The 26,185-nt window shown below is 36.1% G+C and overlaps 1 protein-coding gene across 1 annotated transcript in view; it reads right to left on the reverse strand.

Annotated features, from left to right (window-relative positions):
- SMC5 (structural maintenance of chromosomes 5) overlaps positions 1 to 26,185 on the reverse strand; it is a 99,263-nt gene that overhangs the window by 6,113 nt on the left and 66,965 nt on the right. The window contains exons 11-19 of the mRNA XM_027105963.1: positions 24,438 to 24,532; positions 23,662 to 23,794; positions 20,827 to 21,000; positions 19,379 to 19,548; positions 16,862 to 16,985; positions 16,403 to 16,525; positions 3,186 to 3,311; positions 672 to 716; positions 131 to 226 (exon numbers count right to left, since the gene is read on the reverse strand). Of these exons, the coding sequence (XP_026961764.1) occupies positions 131 to 226; positions 672 to 716; positions 3,186 to 3,311; positions 16,403 to 16,525; positions 16,862 to 16,985; positions 19,379 to 19,548; positions 20,827 to 21,000; positions 23,662 to 23,794; positions 24,438 to 24,532 (1,086 nt within the window). The remainder of the gene's footprint in view (positions 1 to 130; positions 227 to 671; positions 717 to 3,185; positions 3,312 to 16,402; positions 16,526 to 16,861; positions 16,986 to 19,378; positions 19,549 to 20,826; positions 21,001 to 23,661; positions 23,795 to 24,437; positions 24,533 to 26,185) is intronic.

Below are 26,185 nucleotides of genomic sequence, written 5' to 3' on the forward strand. Positions count from 1 at the left end.
GTGTGTGTGTGTGTGTGTGTGTGTGTGTGTGTGTGTGTGTGTGTGTGCGCGCGCGCGCACGTGCGTTTCTGTTTGGGGCAGGGTGTGGTGACGGTGGTGGCTGCAGTGGGCATTAGGGAAAGAGGCATACTGTAGGATTCAGTCCTGTGAAGCAAGAAGCTCTTGATCTTTCTTCAGTTAATAAAGCATCAATTTCATCCAAGGTGTTTGGAAGATCTTGGAAAGCCTAAAGAAGAAAAAAATTGTCCATTATTATAGATAGTACAGTGAAAATAGTTCAAATAGTTAAAAGAAAAATATTCTGCTGAGTTAGTAAGTATCTACTATGTGTTGAACAGCATGCTAGCACACAATAAGGAATCAAAGGAATTATAAACACGGCTTTTTGCTTTCAAAAAGCTTCTACTTTAAAAGAAAACAAAATGTATATACTTAATAACACGGGCTAACACCTTAAGGCAATGTATTGATGCTGAGTATTAAAATAAGCAGTACATATCATACAGGTTATGGAATTCAGAGAAAGGAAGTATCAGTTCATGCTACAGGAGCTACAAGAGAGTAAGAGAATTCAGGCCCAGATTCCATCTCTGGGCCTTAAAGCAAATGGCTAGGGAAAAGTAAGGCAGAGGGGAGACAGGAGCTTGGAAAAAAGAATGAGCACTGCATACCATGGGGGGTGAGGAGTTGTGTCCATTTGGAATGGTGGGTACTTGCTGAATTGGTAGAATGGGTCCAGAATATGTGGGGCATTGAAAGAGAGCAAGAAGTTAGAACTTTATACTGTACTTGTGAAGAACTACAAAAGCATCCTAAGAATCCAATTACTTTGACAGTAGAATTTCACCACAGTACTATCTTCTGAGACCATGCCACAGAGACAAATTAGAGGAGATACTTTATTGTGGGGCGAGGCAAAGCAGTACATTGCTTTTTCACCACAACCTGCGAAAGTTTATGTACTACAATGTACAAAATGAATATTGAAACCTTGAAAAAGATCCTAACACACTGCATTAATCTAATATCTTAACCTGTCTTTTTTTCCCTAACCTTTTGGAAAGCAGTTCAACTCCTATAGGCCTTCAGATATTTGTTAAGTATATTTTTCTGAATCTGACCTGTCCATTGAGATTTGAACTCACGTGCCGAACACTTGGTATCTTCATTTGACTCTTTAATAGACAAATTTAAGATGGTGAAACACAAATCTTCAACTTCCTCACCTTCCCCACCAATTTGAGCAAACTGATTTGTCCTTCAATCTTTTCCATCTCAGTAAATGAACAAATTAAGGGGTTCTCTCTCTTACCCTTCAACTCAAATCCATTACCAAGTCCTGCTGGTTCTGTCATTAAAAGATACCTCAAGTCTGTAAACTGCTCTGTGTCTAATGCTTCCACCCTAATCCATGCCACAAAAATCTCTTGGCTGGTCCAAAGCAATAATCTTCTAAATGGTCTTTGTGCTTCCATTCTGGTATCCCTACTTTATTTTCCATACAGCAGTTGGAGTGCTCTTTTACAAACTGAAGTTGTCCTACCTCTATAACTCTTCTGTTTAAAATTCTCCAGTGGGTTCCATCTCAAAATAGAGCCAAAATTCCTTCTATGGTGTATAAGGCCCTACAGGATCTGGCTTCTGCCCCCCTTTCTGCTTGGATTATAAATTGTAGCCCCACTGAGATTCTTTCTATGCTGAAACAGGCCAAGTATACTTCTGCCTCAGGAGCTTTGTATGAGCTGTTTCCTCTGCCTGGAATGCTTTTCCCTCAAACCTTCACTTGACTGATTTCTTCTCTTCATTCAAGACTCGTCTAAAATAGTATCTTCTCAAAGGAGCCTTCCCTGACACTCTAGCCCCTTACCTTGTTTTATTCTTCTTCTTAGTACCTCTTACTATCCCCGACATAATCTGTTTGCTTTTTGATTTGTCTTCCCCACCCTCCAGACTAGAATATAAATTTCAAGAGAGAAGAAAGTATGTGTGTTTTGTTCAGTGCATGTGATATATAGAAGGTAATCAATACATTTTTAATGAACACATGAACTATGTTCTAATCTTGTTTCTTTCAAAAACAGTACCATGTATCAAGGACAGAATCATGCTACTTTCTGGAAGAAAAAGTTAGTACAGATATTGTACTAGTATTTACTTATTTTATAAACACAATGTATTCTGGAGAAGGTTTATTTTTAGAAACAATAGCCCCTCAATTTTCTTACAAATATCTACTAAATTCCTATTATGTATCCAAACAGATCCATTCTCCCTAGTTTCTGGGTCTGACAGCATAAAGCACAATCTTTGAGGATATGAAAATTATAATCCAAATAAGTTTTATTTCCAGTTCTATTTATATCTTTAGCAGACATTTCATTATCTACTGAAATAGATAACATTTGAAATTTAAAAAGCCACACAAATACCAGATATTTAAAATTTTATTTCTAATTTTACTTTGACATTATTCTGAGAGAGTAAGTATGTAGGCAAGGTATTATTCCTACCTGTCAGATAAAGCTTTGGGTCACAGGGCTACCTAATTAGTGGTAGAACTTGGAAGAAAGGGCAGCATCTTCTCATTTTACTAACTGAATGATATGTCAGAATATAAAATACACATAATGTAAAGAAAGAAAGGCTCTTTTTTCCCTTTCCTTAGCAACAGATGTCAGCCATAAAGATTCAGCTCCCACTCAACCGTAAATAAACACCCTCATTTCCAGGAAAACATTTTCATTTTGCCTTCGTTTGTCTAAATATCACTTCTCTTTACTGTTCCTTATATATCAATTACTGGTACTATGTTTCCATGAAAAGCTATAACCCGTCTCCTGACCCTACCTATTAAAAGGGTGCTTGGGGAAAAAAGCTTTTTACTGGAAGAATGAATGTTATGGCATTAATAATTTTGCAAAATAATACCCATGTTTTAACAACTTTAGTATGAAGCACTAAGACTGACTGGTGTCCAAGTCTGAGTATAGTGAAGAAAATTCGTTGAGCAAAATTACTTTACATACATACTCAGTTTAAAAATGGTGGCGGGGGGGTGGGGAGATCTCATATTTTATGGCACATCGTGTTTTTCATGGCCCAGTACAATGCCTAACACACTTTAAGCTTACAAATAGCTGTCTGAAATATGTTAGCTTGTAGCGTTATATACTTTTTATACTTACTGTCTGATATTCTTGAGGAATGGTCTGCTCTGCACCCAGGTTACATACTTGCCTGGCTCTCTTCATAAGTTCCCTGCATTTCTGCAATAATCTCTGTCTACTTTCATCCAACTCGATGAAACGTTGCTAATACAAGAAAAAGAAATATTTTGAAAATTTGTATGTTACTGTTAAGTCAGAGGGCTATTTTATTAAACCACCACATTATATCAAATATATTATTGAATTTTGATTGTGATAAGCAAATCATCTGAAAACATATCTCAAACCATGACTGATTTTATTGTAAAGGTTAAATTTGAACTTAAACTTCACAATATATCGGGACATTAATAATATGGCATTTCTTGAATCTGTAAGAGCTCTGAAATTTAAATTTAACTGCCTTTTTCTGAAAGTTTAATTTAGCTATGTATAATTACACTCTAATAAAATTTGATATATACAGTATGTAGGCTTCATATCCAAATACTCAGCATTCAAATGTAAGCAGAACCTTTAAATAATGTTTGATAGTTTTCCAAGCACCTTTCAGGTAGCTATCATTTATTCATGGACCCATTCGTTCCTTCACCAAATAATTACTGAGAACCTATCAAATGTCAGTATTTTATTATGCACTGAGCATACAGAAAGGTGAATAAGAAGGAAGATACACAAAGTCATTAATTACCATACAAGAAACAGCTACTATTTACTGAAAGCTTATGTGCTAGGTGCTTCACAGCACTGTATAGTATTATTATCCCCATTTTGCACATTAAAAAAGAAAGAGGAATTACACAAAGAGAGTATGTGTGTGGTGTGGGCAAGGGATGGAGGAAGGTCAGAGTGGCCACAGAAGCTATGTCAAGTGAATGATCTTAAAGGACAAATAAGAAATTACTAAGAGGGAGCAGCAGAAGGTATTCCCAGGATAGGTGATTTAAAACGTACAGGCCATGGAAGCCTCCAGGGCCTGCTTATTTAGGGAACAAGAAATTCAACGTGGCTGGAGAAGAAGTAAGCGTGTAAAAGATGAGAGTGGCAAGGTGGGCAAGAGCCAGGTGGCAAAAGTTTCATGTGTAACAAGAAGGCATTGTGGAGGACATGGAAGCAACCTAAGTGTCCATCGTCGGATGAATGGATAAAGATGTGGCACATATATACAATGGAGTATTACTCAGCCATAAAAAGAAACAAAATTGAGTTATTTGTAGTGAGGTGGATGGACCTAGAGTCTGTCATACAGAGTGAAGTAATAAGTCAGAAAGAGAAAAACAAATACCGTATGCTAACACATATATATAGAATCTAAAAAAAAAAAAATGGTCATGAAGAACCTAGGGGCAGGACAGGAATAAAGACACAGATGTAGAGAATGGACTTGAGGACACAGGGAGGGGGAAGGGCAAGCTGGGATGACGTGAGAGAGTGGCATGGACATATATACACTACCAAGTGTAAAATAGATAGCTAGTGGGAAGCAGCCGCATAGCACAGGGAGATCAGCTTGGTGCTTTGTGCCCACCTAGAGGGGTGGGATAGGGAAGGTGGGAGGGAGGGAGACGCAAGAGGGAAGAGATATGGGGATATATGTATATGTATAGCTGATTCACTTAGTTATAAAGCGGAAACTAACACAACATTGTAAAGCAATTATACTCCAATGAAGATGTTAAAAAAAGAGAAAAAAACAAAGGGCATCATGGGTATCACCCCCATCCTATACGGTAATTAATATAATCCTCATTACCATCTTAAAGAAATGTATTATCTCCTTTTTTTATATGTGGTTCAGAGATAATTAAGTTGGAAATAGCAAATGAAAAAGAAAACAGGTCTTAGCTTGCTCTTTCCATCAAACTTTGGTCTGCACAAAAAGTACCAGAGCAGGGGTGAGATAGAGGGAAGATTTGTTAAACAGTATTGATGTCCCAGCCACAAGCCAGATCTAACAATTAAGACCTCTGGGGCCAAGGCTTGGACATTTGCATTATTAATAATGTCCTGAGGTAATTTTTATGCACACAAGTTTGACAGCAAAGAAAGTAAACTAAGACAAAAGTTAGTAAAAGTATATATATACTGGACTGATCTGAAAATGCAAGCAAGCCTTTATACTGATCAGTTAGTATCAATATAAAGTTTCCTTGAATGGATTCCTTGGCTCCTACACAGCAAGAGAAATAAAAGAAAATTAAAGACTCCCAGTCACCCTTACTCTGCTCTCTAGAGCCTATTATACTCAGGCAAATGCAAAACATGGGACAGCTAGACAGAACTAAACACTCCTCAAGTCTTCTCTTCCTACTTCCTATTCCTCTGGATCTTGCTAAAGTGAAGTATTAGAACATTATGGGAAAGAAATATTCCCAAGCTGAATATCTGGGGCTCTGGGCTTAGGACAAAAGCTCATTCAATAGTTTCCTTCTGTTTGGTGGCATGTCTGATAAAATCTTTATCAGAGGGCTTCCCTGGTGGTGCAGTGGTTAAGAATCCACCTGCCAATGCAGGGGACACGGGTTCGAACCCTGGTCCGGGAAGATCCCACATGCCGCAGAGCAACTAAGCCCATGCGCCACATCTACTAAGCCTGCGCTCTAAAGCCCGCGAGCCACAACTACTGAAGCCCTTGTGCCTAGAGCCCATGCTTCGCAACAAGAGGAGCCACCGCAGTGAGAAGCCCATGGACCACAACGAAGAGTAGACCCTGCTTGCCGCAATAAGAGAAAAGCCTGCGCGCAGCAATGAAGACCCAATGCAGCCAAAAAAAAAAAAAGAGAGACAATGTTGTTTCTATACATACATGTTTGTGACACTATTCACATAGCACCTGTTCTTCCCCCACCCCATAATTCTTACTGAGTTTTTCTGCGGGGGTGGGGTGCAGAAAGAGTCCAATTATATAAGATAACACTGTAAATTCAGGCTAGTGAAAAGGGCTTATTTACATTTCTTCATAGAATCTAGCCTTTAACAGTTAAAAGGCCACAGAAACAGTTCATCTGTGTAAAACATAAGGGGAGAAAATGGCAAACTTACAAAATATCCCCCACCAACATCTTAGAAAAGATTACTCTGTAGGTACATACCCTGAAAGAAATGAGTAAGTATTATCTTTTCTCTGAAAGTCTTTTTTTTTTTTTTCTCTGAAAGTCTTTTGATAAAGTTCAATTGTTATGAAAGTTGTACAGAAATACCTTGACACTAAACAAGAAAAACCTTCTCTAAGAGGGCCCTCTAGTGGAAAAAATCAGATTGTTCACAGAATTTCTTACTGAATATATGTTGCACATAAACTTAACACAGTAAATATTCTACTTAATTTATTAAAATAAGAGTGAAACAAAATGAAAGCCATTTTGGTGTGAAAGGAATTAAACTACGTTCTAGGTAGCACAAACTTATGCTTAAAAACTGGTTGTAGATCAAAAACATTTCTTCCTCAATTTTCCTTTCATATAAAGAAAAGAATCAAACTTCATTCCAATTTAATTGATTGCAAATTCAAATGTTAACCATAAGTTTTCGTTCATATTGGACTGCATATATATTTTAGAAATATGAAAAGTATTTAATCTTTTCTTTAAGCAGCTTAAAATTTTAACGTCGAATTTGAAGTTTAGAAATCAGTGGTCTTCACTGACGTTTTAATATACAAGCTTACAAATTCTATTTCAATCAATCTAATAGTAAACAGTGACAATAATACTATTTACTTGGGAAAGGATTTTTTCCCGCCAAATACATATATCTCATTTAAATTGGAAAAAAAAGTCCTCTGAAGTTGTTTTTTGTGGGAGAGCAGTAAGCAGGCAGGCAGAGGAAAGAACATTAGATGAAAGCACAGAATTTCTAAATTTAGTATTAGGATAAATAAATTTAACAACTTCCAATTCTTGTAATATTAAACCTGATGTAAATCTATACTTCTTAAGGAAATATGGGTTTCATGCTAGGTACACACTAAGCATCATGATATATATTATTGAATTTACTATCACAAATAGCCCTGCAAGTTAGGTACCATAATACCTATGGCTGAAGACAGTAGGCTTGGAGTGGTTAGGAACGCTGCCCAAAGTAAAAAACCAAGTAACCTGTACATCCATCTGTCCCCTCCATATATGGATTCAGTCAGCTTATTAACTTGTCATAAAAATATTCCAGAAGGTAATGACATACCTCTGGAGATGTTTTATGGGTCTGGAACCCTTTTTCCCCTATTTGCCTTCCAATAATTTGAGGAAGTTTGAAACTCAGTGGTGGTTAGTTATCCCTATCCCTAAGTTCCTTCACGAATACAATCCCTACTGAATTTTTGTGTCAGTCTTCTTTTGTGAACTTGTTTTCATGATCAGGGTAAAAGACAAACCCTGAAGTGGCAGTAATGGTTCCTTAGTACAACCTGCAGTGTGTCCAAAGGAGGAGGGGAGGGAGGGAAGGAAGGAAGGAAATGATTTCTTTTTGTTTCAAATGCAGTAGGACAGCAGAAGAATAGGTAAGAGCAAATATGGGTAAGTGACAGCAAACATGAGAAGGAAAAAGAGCAAATGAAAGAGAAAATGAACTACCAAACACTTATTCTCTGTATCTTTTACTCATCATTCTTGACTGTTTAAAATGTGTGGTTGGTGACTATGATCAGTCAGTAACAAAACTTATCAAAACATAGTGTAAGAAATAAAAGAACCTTACAAAAGGGTTGGTAAGACAATTATGAATAAAAAGCATTTAATAACTTTCAGATCAACATATAAAAAAGGGAAACCATGCTGCAAAATATGTTGAGGAAATACAAAATAAAGCCAGGGGTAGTATCAAGTAAGATTAGTATGGAAAAACCTGACAAGATGTGTGTGTGAGTATGGTAAGAGGCTGAAAACTGAGTGGGTATTATTTCCAGGTAACAAAATCTAGAGTGACACGCAGCTAATCAGATTATTTCTCTAGACAGTATAATGTGGCCATCTTTGTAAAAAATTAGTGACTCAAAGATTGAAAACAAAACCTCCTCACAAGTACTTTCCTACTCTCCAGAGTAATTAGCTCAACTCAAAATATTACTATTTCTGCTACTACTAACAAAATGGATCAGTCACAGTTTGCACCTAATCTTAGTACATCTATGTGAACTAAGGCTGCTGAAGAGTATCTCTAACCATGTCAACAGGGGCTGAAGTCTGGGAGAGGGCTTACTCCAAAGTGAACATGATTTTGTGATACTTATGTAACATGACACCCGTAGTTTTCTTAAGTTCTCATTGACAGTTAATTCAAAAACAAAACTTCAGGCAGCAGGATCAAATACTGTCTCGTGTGCCCGGACGGAAAGCTCCATATATCTGCATAAGGGGTCAATTCCTTCATGAAATCTCTTCTATAACACCATACTCAACAACCATGTTCACAGGCTCAATCAATGAAGAAACTTTGGCATGGGCTCTATCATTATTTACCAAGAGAACACACGATCTGCAGATGACTTCCCTTATGCTCCCACGAAGTAAACACTGATGAGCTCTCCGTTGGAAACTTGTTTCACATCCAGCACCCACCCCCACACCCCCCACCCAAGTTTCTTTGCCGGATCTCTTCTACATATTCAGAGTGACTACTGCTACACCCGCTGCCTTCCTGTCTTCCTCCACCCCTTTTCTTTGGGTGGGGTGGAACTTTCCCCTCTTCCAACCCTCCGGTTTTTGCTCAAACTGAACTACCCACAACCCTAGGATATGGAACCTGACCTTCAGCTCCTTTTGGCTAGGTGTGTTTGTGCTTGCATACTTTAAGATGCTTACCTGCTAGCAAAATTCTTGTTTTTTTCCCATTTCTTCTAGCCATAAGCTTTTTCAAGAAGCCAGAGATTTTGAAGAAGCTGGCTTCAGAATAATGAAGCTCTTCTTCTACTCTGATTTAATCTTTCCATTCATCTATGCAATCCTATGGCTACCCAGCCTCTAAAGACTCTTTCCACTGAAAGATACTACTATAGTTCACTTTTACACAACACGTTTGTTTCTGGTAAGTGTAAAGTGAATCATGTACAGACCACTGCCAGAAAGGAGTATATTCTAGCAAAGCAGAAGAATAGATAGGAAAGGGTACAAGGGGACTCTGAATACATGAATAGTCTTAAAACCCTGCAACAAATATGGTGAAGTGTTACATCTGTTAGAAGAGACAGTGGACACATGGATGTTATATTACTCGTTTTACTTTTGTATATAAAATTTCATACTTGAAAAAAGACTTCATAAGTTTTTTCCTTAAATTTTTCAGTTCTGAAGTGTAACTAATGGATAAATAACCTGCACATATATAAAGTGTACAACTTGATGAATTTTGACAAATATGTACATCAGTGAAACCATCACCACTAATAATGAACATGTCTATCGCCTTCAACAACTGTGTATCCATCTGTAATCCATCCCACTGTACCCTTCGCAGGTAACCACTGATTTATTTCAGTCACTAAGCATTCTGCATTTTGTAGAATTTCATATTTTTTAGCTATTACAAAGAAAGTTGCTACACATTTGTGTACTAGTCTTCCATGGACATATACTTTTATTTCTCTTGGGTAAATACTGGGAGAGGAATGGCTGGCTCACACGGCAGGTATATGTTTAGCATTTAAGAATCTCTCAAGTGGTCTTCCAAAGTGGTTATTCACTTTAAATCTCTACTAGAAATGTATGCAAGTGCCAGATGCTCCACACCCTCACCAGCACTTTGGTTTGGTCAGTCTTAAAATTTTAAATCATTCTAGTAGGTCTGTGGTGATAGCTCATTATGGCTTTAATTCACATTTCCCTACTGACTAATAAGGTTGGGCACCTTTTCATGTGATCATTTGCTCTCTGTATACTTTAGTGAAGACTATGTTTAAATCTTTGGCCTGTTTTTTTGACTGAATTGTCTTGCTTATATGGATGATTGTTAAGAGTTCTTGTTATAGTATCTATCGGGGGTCAGCAAACTTTTTCTATACAGAGCCACTAAGTAAATATTTTAGGTTTTGAGGGCCACATACAGTCTGTTACATGTTCTTCTTTTTTTGGGTGGAGGCTTTTAAAAATGCAAAAACTATTCTTAGCTTGCAGGGACTTTACATAAACAGACCTTAGGCTAGATCTGGCCCATAGTAAGAGCCCTTCATCTAAATACAAGTCCTCTGTCAGATGTATGTTTTGCAAATACATTTCCCCAGTGTGTAGCCTGCCTTAGCAGTGTCTACTGAAAAATTTTTAATTTTGAGGAAGTACAACTTCTGATTTCTTTCCCTTTATAATTCATGCTTTTAGTGTTCTATTTATTCTATTTTGTCAAAACTAAGGTCACTAAGATTTTCTCTTATGTTTTCTTCAAGAAGTTTTATAGCTTTAGTTCTTACATTTAAGTCTATGATGATCCATTTGTATATGGTATGAGGTAAGGGTTGTGGTTCATTTTTTGTATGTGACTATTCAATTGTCCCAGCACTATTTGTTAAACTATTCTTTCTACATTAAATTGCCTCAGTATCTTTGCCAAAAAACAACTGACTGTATATATGTGTATCTATTTCTGGATTCTCTGTTCCACTGATCCATATGTCTATTTTTACACCAATACAATGGTGTCTTCATTACTGTAGCTTTGTAATAAGTCTTAAAATTAGGTAGTTTCTGTCATACAATTTGTTCTTTCTCAAAGATCTTCTAAGCCCACTGCATTCTAGAATAAGCTTGTCAACTTCCAAAAACTAAAACCCTTCCAAAAACCCTGCTAGGAATTTTACCGAATCTACAGATTTGGAGGAGCACTGACATTCTAACAAATCTTGAATCACTGATCCATGAACACAATCAATTCCGTTTACTTTTATAGTTTTATAGTTTTTAGTGTATAGGTCATATATATCGGGCTCGCCAAAAAGTTCGTTCGGGTTTTTGTAGCATCTTACAAATAAACCCGAATGAACTTTTTGGCCAAAATATATACATCCCTATGTACTTAATATTTTTGATGCTATTGTACACAGTATTTTTAAATTTCAGTTTCAAATTGTTCACTGCTAGCAGACGGAACCACAACTGATTTCTACATATTGAAACTTGTATCCTGCAACCTTGCTAAATTCAACTAGAAGCATTTCTGTACATTCCTTAATATTTTCCACAGAAATGATCATACTTGTCTGAAATGGGCAAGTTTCTTCTCCCTTTTCAATATGTAAGCCTTCTCTTTTTCTTGCCTTGTTGCACATTTCTAGTAGAGATTTAAAGATTTAAAGTGAATCAACCTTGTATTTCTGGGATAAACTCATTTAGTTAGGATATACTACTCTTATATACTGCTGAATTTGATTTGCTAACATTTTATTAAGAATTTCTTCATCTATGTTCATGAGAGATATTGGTCTGTAGTTTTCTTTTGTCTGGTTTTGATATCTAAGGCTGGCCTCATATAATGTGTCAAGTATTCCCTTCCTTTTCACCTTTTCTAGACTTTAGGTAGAATTGATATTATTTTAAATGCTTGGTAGAATTCAACAGTGAAGCCACTGGGCCTGTAGTTTTCTTTATGGGAAGACTTTTAACTACAAATATGATTTCTTCAGTAAACATAGGGCTATTCTAATTAGCTCCTTCTTCAGTGATCTTTGATAGCTTGTATCTTTTAAGAAATTTGTTCATTTCAATGAACAAATCCTTTTAATGTCTGTAGGATTTGTACTGTTATGCTCTCTCCTATTAAATCCCTCTTCCCTACATCGTGGCCTGGAAACTCTCCAGGCAATAAGCTAATTAAGGCAATTGTAGAGCTCACCTGGTTCTGTTTTCCCTTCTCTTACGGAATCACTGTCCTGTGCTGCCTGTTATTCAATGTCTGAAAATCTTTGTTTCATATACTTTGTCCCATCTTTTAGTGGTTTAAAATAAGAGGGTAAACTGAGCCCCTGTTTCATCATGGCCAAGAATGGAAACATTTACTTTTTATTATGGGAAATGTAGAAATATATGAAACAGGAGAGAGAACAGTATAATAAACCTTTATGTATCTACCATCCAGCTTCTTCAACAATTTTCAACTCATGACCATCCCCACTCGCTCCCCATGTGGCCCCCTCCCTGGATTATTTTGAAGCAATTCCAAACATTATTTTCTTTGTAAATATTACGGCAATGTATTTCTAAAAGATAAAAAAATCCATAACCACATTATCAAACTTAAAAAATACTGTCAGTAAACTCTAATATTATCAGATATTAAGTCAATATTCAAAATTCCATTTCTCAGAACTTCTTCTTTAAGTAGTTGCTTTGCTCAAATCAGGATCAAAATAATGTCCACACATAGTATTTGGTTAGTACGTTTTTTAAGTCCCTTTTAGCTTATACATTTCCTCTCCCCTTTTTATCTTAGTTACAGTACTGCACTGCCCAATAAAGTAAGGCACAAGTCATATGTGACTAGAGTTCTGAGAGACTAAATTTTTAATTTAAAATAATTTAAAATCAATACTCACTTTAGCCACCAGAAAATGTTTAGAATAATCTGAGTATATGAATTTACTTTTGCAACTCTTAAGTTTTATAAAATCTAATATTTGTGATGAAAATGTATCATCTAAATTCAGATGTAAGTATTTATTACAGTATTTTGAGGGCTTATTATAAAATTGTAAAATATCTCAATAATTTTCCAGTATTGATTACATGTTGAAATAACATTTTAATTTACTGAGTTAAATATACTATTAAATGGATAGATAATTTTACCTATTTCTTTTTACTTCTTAAAATTTGGTCACTAGAGACTTTATAATGACATACAGCTTGCACTATATTCCTATTGGACACCGCTAAAGTAAATGATTTGTCCCTATATAGTCCCTTACGTTCTAGATTTTGCTGACTGTATTCCTGTGGAGTCATTTAGCATATTTTTTGCTCTCCTGTATTTCCTGTAAACTGGTAGTTTTAGAGCAATGGTTCTGAATGGGGGCAATTCTGCTCCCCAGGGCAGTGTCTGGAAATATTTTTGGTTGTCACAGCTGAGGGAATGGTGTACTACTGGCATCTAGCAAATAGAGGCCAGGGATGCTGGTAAAGACAGCCCCCCACAAAAAGAATTATCCAGTTCAAAATATTCATAGTGCTGAGATTGAGAAACCTTGTTCTAGAGGTTTAATCGGGTTGAAATTTGATTTTTTTCACATTAGTTCACAGATGGTGTTGTGTTATGTCCTTCCATCAGGATACACATAAATAAATATCTGGCTATCTTTTTGTGATGTTAGCAGCTAATGTGATCCACTGATTCATTAGCAGCTACAAGGTGGTGATATTCTAACACTATAATTCCATTTGCATCTTTTCTTTTCTTTCTTTTTTTTCCTTCTGCATTTATTAACTGAAATACTTCTGTAAAGAAAAACTTCCCCATCTCATTTGTTTATCCTAAATAGTTCACATAAAAAAGACAGCATAAATGCTAGATTCTTTCTTTGCCATTTTTGAAAATCATGAGCTTGTTCCCTAATATCCTCCAAAGGTGACCATTAATATTTTAAGCATCAATTATGAAATCAATAGGTTTATCATATATTTTTGATTAATATTTTGAGCCTTTTTGACCCCAAAAGATCCCTTGTGCTCATTGTCCTTTCATTTTAAACCTTTTTGAATCTCTTTCTTTTAGATGTGCCTCTCATATTATGCATAGTATTGGATTTTACTTCAAAAAATTTTTTAAAAAGATAAATTGTCTCCATTTATATTTAATGATATGATTGATGTTTGGCCTAAGTTCTGCCATTGTGTTGTCTTAATATGTATATAAATTAAATATCTAATCTTCAGTGATGTAATCTGTTTTATATTGTCCCCTTCTCCCTTTTTCATCTATTGTTGGCATTTAAGGAAAGCTATTTTTTTTTTTTTTTTTTTGCGGTACGCGGGCCTCTCACTGCTGTGGCCTCTCCAGTTGTGGAGCACAGGCTCCGGGCGCGCAGGCTCAGCGGCCATGGCTCACGGGCCCAGCCGCTCCGCAGCATGTGGGATCTTCCCGGGGCATTAACCCGCGTCCCCTGCATCGGCCGGCGGACTCTCAACCACTGCACCACCAGGGAAGCCCAGGAAAGCTATTTTTATTTGAAAGATTATTTATGTGCAAAATATCTTATACAATATCCTTACGGCCTTAATATCTTTTTTGAGATACTGGTTCCTACTATAAACAATATTGAAATTCTCCCTCATTTCCCTCTCCCAAAGCATCTAATCCTTTTATTTCCTGATAGTACCTATAGGACAATCAGCAAATATATTCCATTTTACTTACACTGTCTCCCTTCTCCCATGTTTAGACTGTTGTGCCTTTAGCTGTGTCAGCCTTATAATCACATGATACATGCTTACTATCTCCTTAGTCTATCCTGTAGTTCTAGTTCTCCTCAGTAAGCAGCTTTGTTCTGCAAAGCAGTTTCGGTTAATTTGAGAGCTCACAGGGCCTAAACCACCACCCCAGCGCCACCTGACCTTTCTTGAGTCTATGGTCACCTCCCAGTTTCAGCTGCTCTCAAATTGGTCTGCTGAACTTTCCACACCAAATGGGGCCTCTCTTCTTTAGAGATGAGTACCTGTTGGTGACTTGATTTTTGGATTCTTGGAGCCTTCCCTCTGCTTCTTACCACATACTTTCTGATACCACACCAGTCTTGATGCTGCTGCTGATTTGATCTTACCCACCTATAGTTTGGAGTTCAAAGGTGTTGTAAAATATAGAATTTGACTGATGTTTGTCCCTGGTTCTTGGGAGGAAGACTCTAAAACCCTAGGAATTATCTGAGTGATAGGAGTGTCTGTCTTTGTTTTTCATGGGCCCCTACTAGGATCACACCTGACTTTACTATGCTAAGGAGTGACTCAGGATGGGCGAAGGCAACGCCAGAAAGACAAATCATGTGACTAGAGGGGAGGGCTGGGGCTTTGAGTCTTATTATTGTCCTCCCAATCTCTTGAATTCCAGGGAGAAGGGCTGGAGATTGAGTTCAACCACATGGCCAATGATCCAATCAATCATGCCTAGGTAATGCAACCCCAATAAATGTCCTGAACACTGAAGCTCCATAGAGCTTCTTGGTTAGTGAACACACTGATGGTAGGAGGGTGACACATCCTGATTTCACCAGAAAAGTGTACAGAAACTGTGTTCAGGACCCTCCCAGACCTCACCCTACATGTCTCTTCATTTGACTAGTAGGGATTTGTATCATTTATAATAAAACTGTAATTGTTAAATATAGCCTTTTCTTCAGTTCTGTGAGTCACTCTGGTTAATTACAGAACCTGGGGGAGTCATAAGAGCTCTTGAATTTGTAGCCAATTAGTCAGAAGTGCAGGTGGCCTGGGGACCTCTGAACTTGCAGCTAGAATTTGAAGTAAGGGTAGTTTTATTGGGGACTAAGCCCTTAACTAGCCTGATGTTAACCCTGGGTGGTTAAGTGTGAGAATATACTGCAGTACACCTATAGGGATACCTTAAAGCTTGGTTTGTTGTATATGTTGTCCATGGGTTGTTTGTTAACTGTTATGTTATCCTAGTTGCTCTTCTGTTTTTGGGAAAGGATTTGAAAGACTCAAAAACTATCCCACTGTTATACTAACTCATTTTGTTGCTAGTTCTTCTTTGGAATTTATGTTAACTTAGTACAGCACCCCAACCCCCCACTATTTCGATATTTATCATCGTTTCACAGGTATTAACAGAAGGTTAAATCACCAAGATTACACACTAAGGCCACTCTCAGTGTTGATTAGAACTGATCTGCAGTTTACTTTATGGGATACAAACTGCAATAAAAGCTACTAGTTGCTGCTTGGTAACAGTAACAACTATAATTTATATTGGTTAAGAAAGCAGACATGAGACTTTGGTCTTCAAGTGACTAAATCAGGGACTCTAATTCTCTTTTTTGATTATTACCACACCTCCCCCAATCAAATAACATAAAATGCAGAATACGTACAAAGGGTTTCAAATATTGCTTCCTCATCAGCAGGATGCATTAAATTTGTAAATTAAAGAGCATAAAAAAACTGCATATTGCAAGGCATGAGATATATATATATATATATATATATATGTGTGTGTGTGTATATACATACACCCCCCCCCACACACACACACATTTTCAAACTGGTCTGAAGCCCCAAAATAAAAAATAAAAACAAACATTTTACCTCTGTGAGACGTAGCTGTGATGAAGCAGCCATATAATCTGATTCTAATTTGTTCTTCTCGGAGATCACTGTAGTATTTTGAAGAATTAAATCTACTTTTTGTATATGCAAAGAAGTACAAATCTAGGAATAAAAAACCCCTATGAGTTTGTTTTACAACTAAGAAAAACAATACAGTTTCTTTTAAAAAACAAAATTATAAACCATGAAAAAAATAACATTTTTCTAATGTGACTGATACCTCTCTCAAATAATTCTTTTTATAATTTTATTCTAAGAGAATTTGAAAGTTTTCTTGTATATTTGAGTCATCTGGAATAAAATAATTTAGCTTAATGAGTGCTTTAAACCAATTTACTGATCTATAATGAGAAATGTCCAACAATACAATCTCTTGCTAAGATTTTGCTGTCGACCTGCAACAAAAAAAATATGACTAAAATTAAGAAAATGGCTTACCTTTATCAGGTTTGTTAATTCAGTAACAAGTTTGGCTTTTTGAACATTTATTTCTTTGATTTTGGTGCTTGCTTTTCGTTCTTCCTCTTCAAGGTTGCAAGTATCCTGTTCCATCAGCTTTAAACTGTATGAAATGCATAATGATGTGGAAATCAGAGAAAACACAAGGATTGAGCCCAAATTCTTAGGCCCCCTGCTGCTTTATGGGTGGGCTATTTAGCAATGCTACTCAGATGTTAACTGCTAGCTTCTAGGTTAAACAATCATTTTGTGTAACCACTCAAGATTGAAAATATTTTTTGAGATAGAGTATGTGCCCAGCATAGTCTAGGTAATGCTAGTGGCTAATGGTATAGGATCTGGAATCAGAAAGATGGATTTAAATTTCCTCTTTGCCACTAATGAGCGATATAACTGAACAACTTCCTTCTCTGAGCTTCAGTTTCCTCATCTATAAACTGTAAATAATAATAGTACTTCTCCACTGGGCTCTGGTGAATACTAAAAAAAGGCAAATTATGCAACACACTTAGTATAGTGTCTGGCCCATAACTGATAAACATTGTTTATAAATATAGTCCCTTCCCTTATGGAGCTTAACTGTGGAGATCTGATTAACAGGTAAAAAATATATATAATGAAAAGGCAATACAACAATCCTAAAGGTTAATACTTTGCTCTTTAAGATGAAGAAACTAAGGCTCAGAAGTTGTTACCTAAGATCCCAGATACTAAATTGTAAGATGTGTTTGTTTGACATCAAAGTCCAAGTCTTTCCACTACATCATGTTGCCTCAAGGGAAAAATCAAGAACAAACGATGGAAGCAATAATAAACAAGAATGAATAAGTTCAGTGGATGTTGCAGAGAGTGGACTGAATGGTACATGAAGAGACTTTGGTGAAGACAGGGAGGAAATTAGAATGGGTGGAGTGAAATAAGATTTTGAAAAACGTGAAAGCCAATCTAAAAGAAAGCAGTATTTAATTAAATTTCATGTAGTAAAGGTAGGGAGCTATAAGATATTCTTGAAGGGGGTAGGAACGTGAAAAGAAGATAAACTGGATGACAGTATTCTGGATGCACTGAACAGAGAAGGAGACTAGTCAAGTAGAGACCACTAACCATGTCACCACTGCAGTATTCCAAAGTGAGTAACTGGAGGTATGAGACAGCAGGATGACAATGATTATGAAAGGTTACTGCACTACAAAAATCAACATTACTTTATGAGGAGAAAGCTTCGCTTTAGACAATGAGTTCAATACAGCAGTCCAACAGTAAATGTCTTATAGATGACTGAAGACAGAAGTGAAGGGTTAAAGTAGAAAAAAATTCTAGGCAGTCAGTTAGACTAAATAGCTATATCTTGCTTTAAGCAACCAAGGTACATTACTGACTTTTTAAACAAAAGTTAATGGGCAATTGTTTGCTTAAAATTTTTTTTCTTAAAGCATTTTAAATATTTAATTTATGAATGTGATTAGAAACATTATTGTATTAGATCAAGGTAAACTTGTACCTTATTCAAGACTGAGCTGTCATTTATTATGTTATTGATATCTATATTTTTATTCTATAGCAAAGAAGCATAAAAGAACAATCACAACAGAAAGGTCTGTGCTGTGTCATGACAGGACATGGGAAAAGCCTTGAAACTGGAAGCCACAGTTCCTTTCCCCTAGACTGAACACCCTAATAGCTTTTATCCCATCTTATATATTCCAAGTTTCTATAAAATATCTAAATTCAAAATAAACAATAAGTTCTGAGAACAATTGCCTGGGCTCTCACAGTAAGCTAGCATAAAGTAACAAAGTCATTCATGGGTGAATGATGCACTTAACGTAATGTAGGAGTGCACAACTTCACTGATGAGGTCACATTCCATGTTGCAATTAAACTTTCACAAACCACACCTTGGCAAGTTTTGATAATACATACACTGAAAAGTCTATTAAAGCACTTCTCCCTTTTCCAGCTGCATATCTATGCGAGGCCAGATTTTCTTCATATACTTCAACCAAAACATCTCACAACCCAGTGAATGCAGAAGCACATATGAAAAACAACTAACTTCATCTAAAGAGATTTACAAAAATGTAAAAACAATGTCATTCTTCTTGCTAAATGTATTTTGTTTGGAAAACTTTTTCATAAATATGTTAATGTATGGCTTTATTATCATTTTAATGAATTTAATTTCTAATTAATTTGGTAAATATCAATAGATATAATCCATAGAAACAAAACTTCCTCAAGGTCCTCAATAATTTTTAAGAACAGAAAGGGGTCCAGGGATGAGAACAGCAGATCAGGGAACAGAAAAACTCACAACACTTAAGATTCACCTCCCTTTGTCCCATGTTTTGGGTAGGAGGGTGTAAGTTTGAGAGAGAAATTGTACGCAGAGTGCTGGTGGGAATTGTGTCATTACAACGTATAACTAACAATATCCTTATAGTGCTTTTGTACCACCCACCCAGCCCCCTTACCCCAAAATAGGCTGAAAGATACCTTCCTAGTTTGGAACTAATTTTTTGTTCCAGTTGTCTTTTCTTGGTTTTCCTTTCAAGAAGCTCCTTCTTCTTTTGTCTAAGTTCATTATCTTTGTGTTCTAGATGTTTGTTTGTCTCATGTAAGGCAATCAACCCTGATTCTACTGCTTGCAATTTTCTATTAATTTCCTATGGAATATGCAATATTGTTAGTATATTTAAAAAACAGGCTAACGTACTATAACTCCAGTTAATATTCTTTATTAATACTCAAAATAACCAATCTTTAACTTAGATATAAGACATAACACCATACATTCTCTGACATAAATCATACCAATGTTTTCTTAAGTCAGTCTCCCAAGGCAATAAGAAATAAAAGCAAAAATAAACAAATGGGACTTAAACTTACAAGCTTTTGCACATGAAAGGAAACCATAAACAAAATGAAAAGACAACCTACGGACTAGGGGAAAACATCTGCAAAGGATGCAACTGACAAAAGCTTAATTTCCAAAATATACAAACAGCTCATATAACTCAAAAATAATCCAATCAAAAATTGGGCAGAAGACCTAGATAGGTATTCTCCAAAGAAGATAAACAGATGGCCAATAGGCACATGAAAAGATGTTCAACATTGCTAATTATTAGAGAACTGCAAAGTGAAACCACAACGAGGTGCCACCACATACCAGTCAGAATGGTCATCAAAAATGCTGGAGAGGGTGTGGAGAAAAGGGAACCCTCCTACACTGTTGGTGGGAATGCAACTTGGTGCAGCCACCATGGAAAACAGTATGGAGGTTCTTCAAAAAACTAAAAACAGAGTTACCATATGATCCAGCAATCCCACTCCTGGGCATATATCCAGACAAAACTATAATTTGAAAAATACATGCACCCCAGTGTTCATAGGAGCACTATTTACAATGGCCAAGACATGGAAACAACCTAAATGTCCATCAACAGCTGAATGGATAAGGAAGATGTGGTACATACATACAATGGAACACTACTCAGCCATAAAAAAGAACAAAATAATGCCATTTGCAGCAACATGGATGGACCTAGAGATTATAAGTGAAGTCAGAAAGAGAAAGATAAATACCATATATCACTTATACGTGGAAACTAAAATATGACACAAATTTATTTACAAAACACACTCATAGACATAGAGAACAGATATGCGATTGCCAAGGGAAAGGGGGAGGCAGGGGATGGATGGATTGGGAGTTTGGGATTAACAGATGCAAACTATTATAGGTAGAATGTATAAACAACAAGGTCCTACTATATAGCACAGGGAACTATATTCAATATCCTGTAATAAACCACAATGGAAAAGAATATGAAAAAGTATATATCTATAGCTGAATCACTTTGCTGTACCCCAGAAACTAATGCAACACTGTAAATCAACTGTACTTCAATTAAAAAAAAATTTTTTTTTAAATGACCAACCTTTAGCTGTTCTTCTAAGTGTCGTCTTTGCTCTAGATCCACAGTGACTGTGAGAAACTGGGCTACTTTTAGTGATGTGTTACTAGAAATAACGTTGTTTGAATAAAAAGAAGTTTTCACCACAAACTTTTCTTCTGCTGTATAAATTTGTTTTAATCGGGTTTCTTGTATTACCTATAATGTAAAATACGCATTCAGTGCACATCTAAGAATAATTATGACATTTTTAAAAGGACTAAAGAATTAAAAATACAGATCTCATGAATTTTAGAAGATCAAAATATACTAGGATATACTTTATTTTTTAAAAAATGTACCCAACATCTCTAAAAAGGTGAGTGATAAAATTCAGGTTATTATTTGGGAAAACAACATTAAGAAAGAGAGAACTGGGAGAAAACCAAAACAACAACCAAAGTTGGCTATACTTCTACTTCACTATACAATCTCTCCCAAGTAAGTGTGCTTTTGGGACTTTATCTACAGAAGAGATACCAGGAGTCAACTTCCCTGTAGACTGAACTGTGTTATCTTAACTAACACATTTACTCTCCCCTCCCCTCAGTTATATTGTTCAAAGATACATAATCTTATATTTAATTCCTGTATATTTGGGGAATACTTAATGCACACACTTTTCAAGGACTTCAAAGACTTTGCATTTTTTGGAGATCTTTTCTCTCAAGAATTTATTTAAGGAGTTTCATAAACTAATGCACATTCTAAACACCCTAACATTGGATCTGTTACTGTTATTTATAAAGAATAGGCTGCTGTAGTTTTTTCCAATCTCTAAAGGTTTACTACCAGTATTCTTGTGGCTTGTTTCTCTCTAGAAGTTTAAGTGAAGAGATAAGACATATTTAAGCATACTTAGTTTAATAGGGTATAAACTGGTATCCACAAATGCTGAATAATTTGAAATGAAGGGAAAGCCTAGATGAGGTTAGCCTACCCACATTTCATGAAAATAAGTTTTAAGCAAATTGAAACTGACAGAGATGGTGGGAGTGCTCTCAGCAAAAAGAACATTGTTAAGCTAAGGAGGTCAGCAGACAATTTAACCAGAGACCAGCCTTGGAAATTAACGAGAACAACTGCATAAATAGAGTATAATCATTTACAGAATCTAAAATGTCAGGACTTGATAATAAAGCAAAACTTACACTAAAGAATGTTATTTTTATTCTAAGGAAGAAATATAGCCATTATTTGTCATTAGGTAGACATGAAACATTAAGACAGTGAATTTCCTCAGTGAAGGTTTGTATCTTCTGAAAGATGGCTAAGACAATGTCAAGGGCTTTATTAGGTGTCTGACTTTGCTTTACTATATACAATGTTACTTTTCTAGTACAGACAGCAGAGTTAAAGCTCTCTAGATGACTTAACCAAAATGTTAAAAAGTGCATAAAAATCAACTTGAAGCACTGTTCAAAAAGTGAAAGGATTTTCCAAGTGCAGTATTGCTCCTTTCTGCCCCAAAGTAAAGCTATGAAAGCCCTTACCAAATTTTCTATAGTCTTTCTGCAATAGTAAAGAATACCTACTATCCTAAGCTTCAGAGATAGCACCCTACCTACCTCTGAAGTTATGACAGAAATTGGATTGGTCTATGTATATAGTCTTGTCCTCTTTTTTTAAACCCCATCTATGAAGACCAAAGAGAGAGGTACACCCACATGGAGAGTTGTATTTTTGGTTTCCCAAAATGGTCACCATAATATAATTTTTAATCAAAGACACAGGCAACTTACCACAAGTAATAATGGCTTGTCTGTGCAAAATGGGTTAGTAATGAGCCCCCATTTCTATCTTCTGTTAATGAGGTATATAGAGGCCCCGAAATTACAAATGAATATCCTAGGGATACTTGTAGAATGGTTGTTAAAGAATTTAAAACACATTCTCTAATAAGTTCACTATTATAAATAGCAGTTAGGTCTGTAATTGGGTCCTACAAGCAGTATTAATATGGCAACTTGGTATTAAGGAAAAATCTTTTCTAGAGGAGACTTCTTCCCTGTTTCTCCCTTTGATAAAAGCAATGAAGGTGGTTTGGAGTCTTAGAGATTACTTGTAAGGAGAAGAAAACTCCAAGCAGCATTAGCAGAATATAGGAACTTAAGAGTTTATGTAGCTGTACTAGACAGGAAAATGAAATCCTATTAAGGGGTGGTCATTCACATGAGATAATCTTAAATGGAAACTTTAAGGGGAGGGCTTACGAAAGCAGTTACATATCCTAGCCTACCATCCTAAAGTATAATTTGTCTGAAAAACATAATACAAGAAGTTAAATGACTAAACCGTTAATGTTTGAACAAATGTTTGTCAAGCAAGGCAGAATCACATAAGAGAGCCACGTGTCTCTTCAGGTTTTAACTTAACTACCCTACATGTATTAAGTTATTTATTTACTCTAGGTCAGTGGTCCCCAACCTTTTTGGCACCAGCGATCAGTTTCATGGAAGACAATTTTTCACAGACCTGGGCTGGGTGGGGGGGGGGGATGATTCAGGCAGTAATGCAAGCGATGGGGAGAAATGGGGAGCGGCAGATGAAGCTTCGCTCGGTTGCCCACCGCTCACCTCCTGCTGTGTGTGCGGCCTGGGGGTCGGGGACCCCTGCTCTAGGTAACTCCACACCACTCCTGTCGTCAAGTATTAGTCAACATTCACTGTCCTATGTCATATTAAAAATGGAAAATACCAAGATAATTTCTGTATGGTTAAAAACAATGGCATGTTTCTTTAAATTACAAGTTTTCCTTGACTTTAAGCTAAGAAGTTTTAACAAAACTACATTTTTGGTACTGATTCAGTACTTTCTTACCCGTTCAATTCTTTCTCTGGTTCTTTCAGTTCCTACAGGAACTTCATGAATGTGATACTGGCAGCAGAGGTAACTCATGACAGGATCAGGTGCATCAAATAACTCTCGCAAATAAGAGAAAAATCCATATTGTCTGAAAGGAAAAGCAACTATTAGGTTTTTCTTCTTAAAATATCATTTAAAAAAAAAATCCTAGTTGACATGTGGTGACTAAACAATAAATAAAAAATAAATTAACAATGGTACAGAAAGTATTTTCTTTGTATAGTTTAGTCACTTAATATTAAGTGATTAATATTCAGATTTATTTCCTTGTCAGAAAAGTTTAATATTTATAATTACAAACCATTAATCTCTTCTTTTGTTGCTTCTACCATTGCTTTTATACAGAATTAAGACTTTATTTACTTATAGCTGTTTTATAATTGCAGTTTTTCCATTTAATCCTTCTGGAAATTATTTTTATATTATGAAGTGATGATTTACCCTTTTATTTTCCCAATAACTAACCAACTATTTTAGTAGCTTTTACTAAGTAGTCCAATATTATTCCACTGATTTAAAAAATCACCACCATATACTAACTGATACCATGGTCTGTTCCTGGGCCTAGATTTTTCCTTATTTTAGACTTAGGAAGAGATCCTAAAAGGGAATAATACAGCCTATAAAAAACATATTTATGTGACAAAGAAATAATTAAAATATATTTGAGAGAAATGATTATTCAATATTCAAAGTAACAGCTTAGTTCTAATAATATTTTCAAGACTTACTTAAGTTCATTCAATGGTCGTGAAGGTGCTTTGTCTGCATATGAACTCTTAGGAGCAATAACAGCATTCACTCTTAATTTTTTATGGTCACGAACCTTAATATAAGGAAAAGAAAATATTACCTTAATTACCATATACTCAATCAAAAGAATTTTTAAAGTTATGGTATTCTTACTGGCATTCATGGGACGATCAGAAATTTGAACACTGACTAGCTATTTAATGGTACTTATAAGAAAATTTTTTAGTGTGATGATATTGTAGCTATGTGTTTTCACAAAGAGTACATTTCTTTTTTTATTTCCACCGATAAATTCTATCAAACAGATAAGGAAGCAGTAATACCAAAAACCTTTTCAGAACAAAAAGGAAGGGAAGGGACAAGTCATTTTATGATTCCCGTATAATCCTGACAAAAGTATTACAATATCCCTCATGAACACATATACAAAAATCCTTAACAAAATATTAGTAAACAGAATCCAGCAATATACATGACCAAGTAGAATTTATCCCAGGGATGTGAGATTGGTTGATTTTGAATGCTACATCAATCCAAGTTATTGTATTATCAGAATAAAGTACAAAAGCCATATGATTTTCAGCAAACTAGGAATAGAAAGAAATTTCCTCCACCTGGTAAAGGGCATCTATGATAAGTATACAGCAGACATAATACTTAATTGTGGAATATTGAGTGCTTTCCCCCTAAGTCTGGGAATAAGCAGGGGTATCAAATCACACCACTTCTTTTCAACATTGTCCTAGAGGTACTAGACAATGAGGTGAAGCACAATAAAGAGGTAAAAGATTAAAAAGGAACAAGTAAAAAGATCTATTTGCAAGGGTATGATTTTCTACACAGAAAGTCCTGTGGAATCTATAAAGCAACTACTAGAATTCAGGAAGTGAATTCAATAGTGTCACAAGATACAGATCAAATGAAAAAGTATCAAATTATATCTATGTACTAGCAGTTAACAGCTGAAAAATGAATTTGAGAAATCCATTTCTAAGAGTGTCAAAAATCCATAAAATACTTAGGAACACATTTAACAAAAGATGTGCAAGACATAAACACAAAAAAATAAAACACTGCTGAGAGACAAGATGGGATGGTGGAATGGAGGAATTTCATGGTGGCACAGATTAGCAATGTTCAAACTACTTTCACAGCCTAGAATGCTGTGACTACTTTCACAGCACTCTACACTTGAACAAATTAGTAAATAAATTGATGATAAGGGGGAGAAGGAGGTGTTTTTCACTGCTACAGTAGGAAATTACAGATATGCAAAGGAGAAAGAGTAGAAGGTACCCTGTTGTGTTCGACTGTAATTGGAAGCATCAGTGTGAATTCATGGTGCCCTTATGCACTCTTGTTCTCCAGATAAATATAAATTAAGGGTTTGCATGCAAGGGCTAAGAAGCAATGAGACACTAGCAGCAATGCACACATCTAACACACAGATCTTGGTTTCTAAAAACTAGGGTTCTTTGGGGAAAAGGCTGATTGTAAGGCCCAGACACAGCAAGGTAAAGGTATAAGTGAACACATTGCTCTCCCCAAAAGTAAGTACTGCTCAAAATATGTTGGTAAGGGCTTCCCTGGTGGCACAGTGGTTGAGTCCGCCTTCCGATGCAGGGAACACGGGTTCGTGCCCCGGTCCGGGAAGATCCCACATGCCGCGGAGCAGCTGGGCCCGTGAGCCATGGCCGCTGAGCCTGCGCGTCCAGAGCCTGTGCTC

This window comes from Aethalodelphis obliquidens, unplaced genomic scaffold, assembly GCF_003676395.1.
Source record: "Aethalodelphis obliquidens isolate GAN/ISIS:26980383/991018 unplaced genomic scaffold, ASM367639v1 scaffold7, whole genome shotgun sequence".
In the NCBI taxonomy this organism is placed as follows: domain Eukaryota; kingdom Metazoa; phylum Chordata; class Mammalia; order Artiodactyla; family Delphinidae; genus Aethalodelphis; species Aethalodelphis obliquidens.